This window comes from Arachis ipaensis, chromosome B10, assembly GCF_059453495.1.
Source record: "Arachis ipaensis isolate K30076 ecotype BB chromosome B10, ASM5945349v1, whole genome shotgun sequence".
Classification (NCBI taxonomy): Eukaryota; Viridiplantae; Streptophyta; class Magnoliopsida; order Fabales; family Fabaceae; genus Arachis; species Arachis ipaensis.
The window spans coordinates 134,110,369-134,121,368 of NC_142435.1; the positions used below are offsets into that span (position 1 = coordinate 134,110,369).

Sequence of the window (11,000 nt, forward strand, 5' to 3'; positions counted from 1 at the left end):
TCGAGTTGTGTTCTGCGACTTCTCCATCTCCATCGAGCTTCGTTGAGCATCTAGGTTAGTATTCAAATTTGCATTATTTTCTTGTGTTTACTCATGATTTATAAATATGCCATGGTCTATGCTAACGATGACTATGTCTTTTTCTTTAATTCTAGGTTTTCGATTTTCTTCACTGTCAGAAGAAATTGGAGGTCAGGCATTCACTAAATTTTCTTCTAATTTTGTTTGTATGTATGCTAGATGCTTATGGATTCTGATGATAGTAATTTTCTTCATTAAAAAATAATTTTGCATAGTTTTTTTTATAATATCAAGGACGTGAAGCAGCTACAAGAAGTGAAGATTCTAGAAACTGAAAGCAAAAGGAAAAGCACGGAGTCTGTTGTGTATGTTGAGAAATCTGAGGTGTGCGAAGAGGAAGATGTGTCAGAAACTTAGTCAAATTCGGGGATGGAAACTCGTACGGAGTCTCAAAAGCACTGAGTAGGTTGGTGCTGCTTGAAGTGGAGGCAAGAGTGTCTGAGAAGAACGTCCTCATTCGGATCCACTGTGAGAAACACAAAGGAGTGTTGATGTACATTCTCAAGCTCATTGACAAACTCCATCTCTCTGTTCTTAACACCACTTCCTTGCCTTTTGGAACCTCCATTGTTGACATAACCATCACTGCCAAGGTACATTAACTAAATTAAACTCATCACGTTTACATTATTGAATAATTTATTATGGTTATTGCATCGCAACAAAAAATTATGGTATAATTAGTGGATATGATTTGACCCAAAACCTGGTGCTACATGTCTCATTAAAGTTCCTATGTTAGTTTTTTGTGTCTTCTATGTGTTTGTGTTTATGTTTATGAAAGAGAAAAGAAGCAAGTTTTAGGACGAAAAAAAGTAGGGTGCTATGGAGAGTTCCCTGGAGAGTTGCTTGTACATATGAATATGCATCCAAATGGTATATTGCAAACTGTTGAGACGAAACCCTTGTAAGATCTACTTTTTAATGATTTAATCCTTTCCTAGGTGATTAATGTTTCGTCACCCAATACTCCTGGCTTGCGCATGCTTCAAGGAAGAAAGCAATTGAAGGATCTTGTGAAGAAGGTAGAAACTAAAATGTGATGCTTTCTTGTTCTGTTTCTTTTCTTGCATAATTATGAGATTGATTCTAGCCAATTTTCCTTTTTGTGAAGGTACAAGCTGCTTGTGATGAAATGCAATGGGGGTGACGAGGGTCCACCTCCGTTGCTGGTAAAAATTGCTCCAGATTTGTCAAAAGACGACCTTGAAGACATTGCTGCAGTAAGTCTGAATATTAGTTTATTCTCCTATCTTCATCATATGCTGTATTAACAGCTAATACTTTGGTTACAGGTTGCTGTGGACCTTAATATTAGTCTATACACTTTGGTACTCTCAATTGTCAAACTTGAGAACGATGCAATCTTAAGTTGTGCTTAGTTTCATTTGTTTATTGTGTCCAGATTATATCAAATACAACCATTTCCAGACCAGATACTGTTAGTAGCAATCCATTAGCTTCAGAAGCTGGTGGGTTGAGTGGGAAGCCTCTTCTTGATCTCTCTACCAATATCTTGAAGCAGATGTATATCTTGACACAGGTATGCTTTTTGTTTTTTCGTTGTGATTTGTAAACAGAACTACTATAATAGTTGGTTTAGAGCACCAGGTCCTATATCTCCAGTTCATTCTAGCATCCCTAAGGATGGTTTCTCTAATATAAAAATCTCACATCACTTGTTATGCATTGATTTTGACCAATTTAATAAGTTGGTAGAGCTAATTATATAGGATTCAGGAGCATCTAATCAGTTGTTGTGATCTGTCATTTTTACATGACAAGATCCATTCTCTTGGCATCAGTTGTCATTAATAATTGTCCATTTTTAATGTAAATCAGGGCAAGATTCCTTTAATTGGCTGTGGGGGCATTAGCAGGTAAAATTGCACGTTTCTCCTCTACTGCATGTGTATAGTTTGGTTTCTAGCTACCTACCTACCTACCTGTTATAAGTATTCTTTTTATGATTTTGGAAATAAATTATACAATAATTTCTCCTAAGTTTTGGTATCAATTAGTGGTGAGGATGCATACAAGAAAATAAGATCTGGAGCAACTCTTGTTCAGCTATATACTGCTTTCGCTTATGGGGGACCTGCACTTATTCCACAAATGAAGGTATTAAAAGTTGCACATGTTCAAGATTGGGGTATATGTCTACTAAATTTTTGTCTTTACATTCACAGGTGGCTGCTCTTGTTCCTAAAGGGGAGCTTGATGGTGAAATGGGGGATGCACACATGGCAATGCAGGCTAGGTTGATGAGCCAGACCCTTTAGAAATTAAGCCACTCATTGTCAGTTTCTCAATGTATATTGATTTTTATAAACCAGGTATGAGTTAAAAACCAGAAATTACACTGTTGTCAGTCTTGTGTGAATATTTTTAATATTTTAACCTTTAGAAACTTAGCCAATACAGAACTTAGCCAATATAGTAATAAAGGAAAACTCTTGAAAAGAACATGGATTTGGATGAATCGTTTCCTTCAGAATCTTCTTAACTGTAAGTATATCAATTTTTAAAAAAGGAAGGGCAATGTTTCCAAGATTAATGGGGCCATAGTACTGTATGGATTTTGCTACCATTTGGCTTAGATAAGTTTTTTATCACCAGGGAGAGTATTGACATGTATATTGATATGTCTTCTAGTCAAGTGTTCATCATGTATCTTTTGTATTATGTTCTTTCTCTCTAAATACTTTTCACTGCTGCATCTAACTTTCAAATTTCAATACATATCATTATATCAATTGCAAATTATGTATTAATTCTTTCTCATTAAAATCTTCTTTTAAACTCAAAAAAAGAAAAAGTAATAATTAAGCTATTATATTTTTAAACCCCACTTATTGCCAGCTTATTATATTTCTAGTAATATGGCATAAACGTGACATAAGAGTGTTTATTCAATATTAGTCACTACCGAAATACGATTCTTTATTATTGATAGTGTTGACATTAATAAAACCATTAATTTAATAATTCAATGTGTTTAAAAAAATTCTAATTCTTTCTATGTGGCTATTTATCATTCTCTAGTAGTGAAGACTCTTTCTTCGTGCAACAATCGATTTCAATAAGCCTAGCTACTTGGAGAAATTAAATTAAATTCATAATAATTCATAATAGAATAATGTACACATAATTAATAATGCATCTATTCTATAACTATAATACTAAAGAATTAAACCTATAACAAGTAATTTCAATTCAGTCAATATTATAACAAGTTGTTGGATATAGATTTCAGACATTTTTTAGTTGAATTTTGAATTTTTTTTAATTTTGAATTTTTTTTATATTAAAGATTAGCTACAATATTAATTGTGTAATGTTGGCTTCAATGTTATGCAATAATTAAGAAAAATTATATTTGCATGAAGACATTGGCTTGCCCTTGCCAAAGGTTGCTAGTTCTAGCCACAAACGTGACATGAGATTGTGCTTTTGACTCATTTTTTTCTCTTTTGGGTATGTCACAATGTTGTGGTGTTCTAATACTTGTTATGTTATCTGCTTTTGTAGTGAATCAACAACAACTGCGAGCACTCTTGTGGCTTAGAGCGAGTTGTTCAATTCGATGATAGTGTCAAGTTCTACTCTTAGTGTACTTTTTGATAAGCAGACCTCTCTTTCTCTCTCTCTCTCTCTCTCTCTCTCTCTCTCTCTCTCTCTCTCTCTCTCTCTCTCTCTCTCTCTCTCTCGGAGTCTTATCCAAGCCCCACAAAGGTATAAAACACTTATAAACTTGTTTACTAATTTTTACAAATCAAACTAATAGGTTGAATCTGCTATTATCAGATGGATAGAGCCTCTGTGGTGGGTGATGTCATTGAATATATAAGGGAGCTGCTCAGAACGGTTAATGAGCTCAAATTACTGGTGGAGAAGAAAAGATATTAAAAGGAGAGATGCAAAAGGCAGAAAGCGAAAGATGATGCTGCAGAGAGCTGTAACATAAAGTCTTTCAGCAATCCAGATGGATGCATAAGGACATGGCTTCAAAGAAAATCGAAAGATAGCGAGGTTGATGTGCGGATTGTTGATGATGATGTTACAATCAAACTCTTCCAGAGGAAGAAGATTAACTGTCTGCTTTCAGTTGCCAAGTTTCTAGATGAACTTCAGTTGGAACTTCACCATGTTGCAGGTGGACATGTTGGCAAATATTACAGTTTCTTGTTCAATAGCAAGGTTGGTATTTCTTTTTGACATGAAACAAACAAGGGAAATCATAAATCTTTTGAATCACATTGTTATGCTTCTGTATTTTAACTATGGCCTATTTCACTGAGGCAGATAATAGAAGGTTCTTCAGTCTATGCCAGTGCTATAGCCAACAGTGTGATCGATGTTATGGACACTCAGTATGCAGCAGTAGTTCCACATACAGGTAGCTATTAGGTTAAGGGGATTGATGAGCGGATAATTTATACGCTTTTTGGCACTGTTTTTAGTATGTTTTTAGTATATTTTAGTTAGTTTTTATTATATTTTTATTAGTTTTTATTTAAAATTTACTTTTCTGGACTTTACTATGAGTTTGTGTATTTTTTGTGATTTCAGATATTTTCTGGCTGAAATTGAGGGACCTGAGCAAAAATCTGATTCAGAGGCTGAAAAAGGACTGCAGATGCTGTTGGATTATGACCTCCCTGCACTCAAAGTAGATTTTCTGGAGTTACAGAAGCCCAATTGGCGCGCTTTCAATTGCGTTGGAAAGTAGACATCCTGGGCTTTTCAAAAATATATAATATTTTATACTTTGCCCGAGATTTGATGGCCCAAACAGGCATTCCAAGTCAGCTCAAGAATTCTAGCGTTTAACTCCAGAACTGGCACAAAAGCTGGAGTTAAATGCCCAAACTGGCACAAAAAGCTGGCGTTTAACTCCAAGAAAAGTCTCTACACATGAAAGCTTCAATGCTCAGCCCAAACACACACCAAATGGGCCCCGGAAGTGGATTTTTACACTAAACACCCTAGCTTACTTATTTTCTGTAACCCTAGGTCACCAGTTTACTATAAAAACTACTTTTAGTGATTCATCTTGTACCTCATGACATTCTACACGTTTCATATTGTATTCTCTACGGCATGAGTCTCTAAACCCCATTGTTGGGGGTGAGGAGCTCTGCTGTTCTTCATGAATTAATGCAATTACTACCGTTTTCCATTCTATCACGCTTGCTTCTATTCTAAGATATTCATTCGCACTTCAACCTGATGAATGTGATGATCCGTGACACTCATCATCATTCTCACCTATGAACGCGTGCCTGATAATCACCTCCGTTCTATCTTAGATTGAATGCATATCTCTTAGCCTCATGATTCAGATCAGAGTCTTCGTGGTATAAGCTAGAATTATTGGCGGCCATTCCTGAGATCCGGAATGTCTAAACCTTGTCTGTGGTATTCTGAGTAGGATCTGGGAAAGGATGACTGTGACGAGCTTCAAACTCGCGAGTGTTAGGCGTAGTGACAGACGTAAAAGGATCAATGGATCCTATTCCGACATGATCGAGAACCGACAGATGATTAGCCGTGCGGTGACAGCGCATTTGGAACATTTTCACTGAGAGGACAGGAAGTAGCCATTGACAACAGTGATGCCCAACATAAAGCTTACCATGGAAGGAGCCTTGCGTGCATGAAGAAGAAGACAGTAAGAAAGCAGAGATTCAAAAGACAAAGCATCTCCAAAACCTCAACATGTTCTCCATTACTGCAAAACAAGTATTTATTTCATGTTATTTTACTTTTTACAATTAAATCTGAGAATTATTGATATCCTGACTAAGAGTTACAAGATAACCATAGCTTGCTTCAAGCCGACAATCTCCGAAGGATCGACCCTTACTCACGTAAGGTATTACTTGGACGACCCAGTGCACTTGCTGGTTAGTTGTGCGGAATTACAAAAGTGTGATTGTGATTTCGTGCACCAGGGATAATAGTTTCAAGTTTAGGCACTGCACCAAAGTTCAAGTAACTAGTTACATGTACGAAAATAAGAAAAGAGAACTGTCTGTATTGCAAATTATGATCCGCCGAGGTTATTGAGTAACCTAAGCAGTGTCTATGCTAATACTTCTCAAAGTAATAATTAGTGGATATGATTTGCTTAATTATTTGTATAGGACTTTTAATTTTTAATACTAAAAATTATATATTATATTTAATATTTTATTTGAGTTATGTAATATTTTGTTTAAGGGTTATAATTTTTTGTTATTATGAAATTTTAAACAAAAAGTTGTTTGCTTAACGTGGTAAAAATAATAGTTAAAAATGCATTTTTAAACGATAAAAAATGTCTTTTTTATTCAGTAAAAACAGCAGGTCATGAATGCCGTTTTATCCGAAAATAATGGCGGTTTGAACTGCCATTTTAACCAACAAAAAATGCCGTTTTATCCGGAAATAACGGCGAGTTGAACCACCGTTTTAACAAACATAAAAATGTCATTTTAACCGGAAATAACGGCGGTTTGAACCGCCGTTTTATTCGGAAATAACGGCGGTTTGAACCGCCATTTTAACCAACATAAAAGTGCCATTTTATTCGGAAATAACGGCGGTTTGAACCGCCGTTTTAACCGAAAATAACGGCAGTTTGAACCGCCGTTTTAACCAACTAAAAAATCGCCGTTTTATCCAGAAATAACGGCGGTTCAAACCGCCGTTTTAACATGTTAAAAAACCACCGTTTTAACCATGGAAATTGTGGCGGTTTTTTAAAAACCGCCATAATAACCAAATGGCGCTTTGAATTCTGGCAGTTTTTATTATCCGCCATTCAAGGTAATAACGGCGGTTCAAACCGCCGTAATAACCCTAAAAAACCGCCGTAATAATTTTTTTGTAGTGGGGGAGGTTGATAAACCCATATTTTATGATATAATCTGTGCTCAAATTGAGTGTTTCTATCAATTCTTCACCCACTTATTCATGTAAACTGTATGGTTTTACTTTCCCTTCCTTATTTTATGATATAAGTGAAAAACACGTTTCCTATGCTTTAAAAATATTACCATTCGATGCTGTGATTTGTGTGTTAAGTATTTTTAGATCTCATAGGGCAGGAATGACTCAAAGGACAAAAAGGGAAACATACAAAAATGGAAGGAAAGCACAAAAATGGAGTTTTGAAGAAAAGGCAGCGACGCGAACGCATGGACGACGCGAACGCGTGCCTATCGCGAAAAAGCAACGATGCGAATGCGTGGATGACGCAGACGCGCGCCTTGAGCAGAACGCAATTGACGCGTACACGTGACCGACGCGTACGTGTGACCGACACGTACGCGTGACCGACACGTACGCGTGACAAGGAAAACTCCCAAATGACGCGAACGCGTGACCCACGCGGACGCGTGACAGACGCCACGTACAAGAATCTGCAGAAAATGCCCCCAGCGATATTTGGACCCTTTTTCGGCCCAAATCCAAGCCAGAAACACATAATATAAGCTAGAGAATGAAGGAATCAAAGGATATAGAGAATACAACATTCATAATTCATAATTTTTAGGATTAGGTGTAGTTTTAGAGAGAGGGGTTCTCTCCTCTCTCTTAGGATTTAGGAATAGGATTAGGATTTCAACTTCCTCTCAGGTTCAATGCTCTTTTACTTTATTTCTCTTCTACTTTTAGATACTCTAATGCTTTTATTTGTTAATTACTTATGTTCCTAAATTGGCTTATAAAATTTTCCATATTTAGATTTGAATGTTCTATTTAATATAATTCGAGGTATTTCAGACTAATAATTGTCTTATTCTATTTATGATGATTTCAATTTAGATTTATTTTCCCCTTTTGGTTTTGGTTAAGTGATTTATAACACTTGAGTTATCAAACTCAGCTGTTGATTGGAATTAGAATTCTTTGCTGGTTAATTTGTACTCCAATAACTCTAGTCTCTCAATAGGAGTTGACTAGGACCTGAGGATCAAATTAATTTATCTACTTGACTTCCCTTTGTTTAGCAAGGGTTAATTAAAAGTGGGAGCTGAATCCAATTCTCTTCACACCTGATAATGATAACTAGGATAGGACTTCAATTTCTTATACCTTGCCAAGAGTTTTATTATTTATTTGAATTAATCCCTACAGTTTAATTTCTTGCCATTTACTATTCTTGCTTTTTATCCCATACATCAAAAACCCAAAAATACACTTTTACTCATAACCAATAATAAATCATACTGCCCTGCAACTCCTTGAGAAGACGACCCGAGGTTTAAATACTTCGGTTATCAATTTTATTGGGTTTTGTTACTTGTGACAACCAAACTTTTGTAAAAAAGGAATTCTTGTCGGTCTAGAAGCTACACTTACAACGTGAATTTAATTGTGAACATTCTAGATCGCGCGAGAGTTTCGCTCTTTCAGCAAGAAATTAAATTAATAACTAGAAAAACTCTTGGCAAGGTATGAGAACTAGAAATCTCATCCTAGTTATCCTTATCAGGTATGATGAGAATTGTTATTGCTCCCACTTAGTTAACCCTTACTAAATAAAGGAAAGTTAAGTGGACTAATTAATTTGATCCTCAAGTCCTAGTCAACTCCTGTGGAAAGACTAGCTTTAGAGCGATCCAAATCAATCAGCAATTCCCAAATCTCAATCAACTGCTGAGTTTGATAACTCAAGTATCACCAATTACTCAACCAAAGCAAAAAAGGGAAAAATCTACTCGAATAAAAATGCCTTCAGATTGGAAGCAGCAGTAACATAAATAAAAGAAAGAAATCTTAAATCTGAAATACCTCAAATTATATTAAATAAAGAAATCAACTCTAACATGAAGTTCATAAGCCAAATTGAAAAGATAAATAACAATTAAAGTAATAGAATAAATACAAGTAGAAAATAAATTAAAGAAACATTGAACCTGTGATTGAAGAGAAGTAGCCTAATCATAATAGAAATCCTAAATCCTAAGAGAAATCCTAAGAGAGAGGAAAGAGCCTCTCTCTCTAAAAGCTACATCTAAACCTAAAATTGTGAATTATGAATGTTGTATCAATTGTTCGTTGTTGATTCCCCCATTCTCTGGCTTATATTCTGTGTTTCTGGCTTGGATTTGGGCCGAAAAGGGCCCAGAAATCGCTGAAGGCATTTTCTGCAGATTCCTGCACGTGGCGTCCGTCACGCGTACGCGTCATTCGCGTTCTACTCAAGGCACGCATCCGCGTCGTCCACGCGTATGCGAATGCCATTTTGCGCTAGGCACGCGTCCGCGTCGTCCATGCATTCGCGTCATTGCCTTTTCTTCAAAACTCCATTTTTGTTCTTTCCTTCCATTTTTTTATGTTTCCTTTCTGTCCTCTAAGCCATTCATGCCCTATGAAACCTGAAAATACTTAACACACAAATCACGGCATCGAATGGTAATAAAGGATAATTAATTTTAATATTTTTAAAGCATAGGAAACATGTTTTCACATATATCATAAAATAAGGAAGAAATAGTAAAACCATGCAATTTACATGAATAAGTGGGTGAAGGATTGATAAAAACACTTAATTGACCATAAAAAACATCATAAAATAGGGATTTATCAGTCATCAAGGGGGAGATTGTTGAGTTTGGAAAATTTCAAATTGTTATGATGATCAAACATTATTAAAAATATTAATTACAAAATTATTAAATTGATTTTTGATTCAAATTGGCTGTTTAATAATTTTGTTGGTGTGTAGATTTTTGTTGGACCAAAGTCACATTAGCCTAAACTGATGTATGATTTAATTTGCTTGGTGACAATTTGGATCATTCAGGTCTCTGAGATTTGAATTAAAGAAAAGCCCAAAACCTCAGGCCCATTTCTGATGAAACAAATTGTTGAAGAAAGTGGCCCAGGGATGCCATACGTTGATTACAAAACAAAGGGGTTCAACTTTGTTGAAGCATGGTTCGGTTACCCATTTGATTTGGTGGAATCCAAATTTAAATTAAATTAATTGAATGCATTGGTAACAGGAAAGAGAAAATTCAAAATTGATTTGATGAAAATTAAAGCTTTCACACGTTACTATGCATAGAGGAGTGGAAAATTAACTCATTTTAATTTCATTCATCAATTCCATTAAAAGCTTTTTTCTCTCTTCTCTCTCTTCTCTCTCTTCGGTTGTCACTTCAATAGGAAAGAAGAAGATGCAAGCTATCAGAGAAAATCACAGAGAGGCTAGGAAGAAGCAAGCGGCTAAGGTGATGATGGCCCTTGCAAAAAGAAGATCCAAGGCATGTCGTGGCTGAGATCTTTTCCACTTAAGGCAAGATGTGATGAAGAAGCTTCAAGATCTCCATGCCTAAAGTAGTAGCAATCCGTTTCGGTCAGAGAAGAAGATCTTTGAGGTGAAGCTCGTTTCTACTTTTGTTCATCCATCACAGAAGGTAGCTACTGGAGCTACGTTGAGGAAGGAGCAAATATGGAACAGAAGGAGCTGTCAAGGATCAAAAGTTCATCAAGGGTCAGAAATCCTTCTTGGGGACCAAGTCAAGATGGAAGGCTCAGATTGATGAAGCTTGATGAGAAGGGATGAGAGAGAGGTAATTTCATGTTGGTTTTGCTTTTGGTTTCTCTCTCTTCTCTCTGTCTGAACCATTTTTTATTATTGAAGAAGAAGAAGGTGGCTTGGTTCAACCGGTTTCAACCTTGGAAGCTTCCCCTTCTATAATAAGGGTGAATGGCCAAGGGTTGAGACCAGGAGAAAAAGCACAGAGTTCTCATAGCTACCCAAGCTAACAGAAGTTCTTCTCCTTCAATGGGTTACATTTTGTTTTCTTTTCTTTAGTTTTGTCTGTCTGAGTCTCATGGTGAAAAAGGCAAACAGAGAGAGGTTTGTAAGAAAAAGCCAGTGAGAGAAAAAAAGGAAGAGTGTGCAAAATTAAAGAAAA

General features: G+C 36.0%; 2 protein-coding genes across 2 annotated transcripts; both read left to right on the forward strand.

The window, feature by feature from the left end:
- Window positions 1-1,211: 1,211 nt before the first annotated feature.
- On the forward strand, window positions 1,212-2,363 carry LOC107624076 (dihydroorotate dehydrogenase (quinone), mitochondrial-like). Its single transcript, XM_016326519.3, has 5 exons — window positions 1,212-1,304; window positions 1,487-1,624; window positions 1,924-1,961; window positions 2,103-2,202; window positions 2,271-2,363. Exons 1-5 carry the CDS (start codon window positions 1,212-1,214, stop codon window positions 2,361-2,363), a joined length of 462 nt encoding a protein of 153 aa, XP_016182005.1.
- A 1,525-nt stretch (window positions 2,364-3,888) lies between these two features.
- Window positions 3,889-4,491, forward strand: LOC148581792 (transcription factor bHLH10-like). Its single transcript, XM_088493804.1, has 3 exons — window positions 3,889-3,948; window positions 3,994-4,281; window positions 4,387-4,491. Exons 1-3 carry the CDS (start codon window positions 3,889-3,891, stop codon window positions 4,489-4,491), a joined length of 453 nt encoding a protein of 150 aa, XP_088349930.1.
- Window positions 4,492-11,000: the final 6,509 nt, after the last annotated feature.

What these genes read in the sequence shown, in the direction of transcription:
- LOC107624076 (XM_016326519.3), top strand. Translation starts at nt 1,212, where the DNA reads ATGAAATGCAATGGGGGTGACGAGGGTCCACCTCCGTTGCTGGTAAAA. An exon ending in AGATGTATATCTTGACACAG is followed by an intron (nt 1,625 to 1,923) that starts GTATGCTTTTTG and finishes AATGTAAATCAG; the next exon opens with GGCAAGATTCCTTTAATTGG. An exon ending in CACTTATTCCACAAATGAAG is followed by an intron (nt 2,203 to 2,270) that starts GTATTAAAAGTT and finishes TTACATTCACAG; the next exon opens with GTGGCTGCTCTTGTTCCTAA.
- LOC148581792 (XM_088493804.1), top strand. Translation starts at nt 3,889, where the DNA reads ATGGATAGAGCCTCTGTGGTGGGTGATGTCATTGAATATATAAGGGAG. An exon ending in TAAGGGAGCTGCTCAGAACG is followed by an intron (nt 3,949 to 3,993) that starts GTTAATGAGCTC and finishes AGATATTAAAAG; the next exon opens with GAGAGATGCAAAAGGCAGAA. An exon ending in GTTTCTTGTTCAATAGCAAG is followed by an intron (nt 4,282 to 4,386) that starts GTTGGTATTTCT and finishes TCACTGAGGCAG; the next exon opens with ATAATAGAAGGTTCTTCAGT.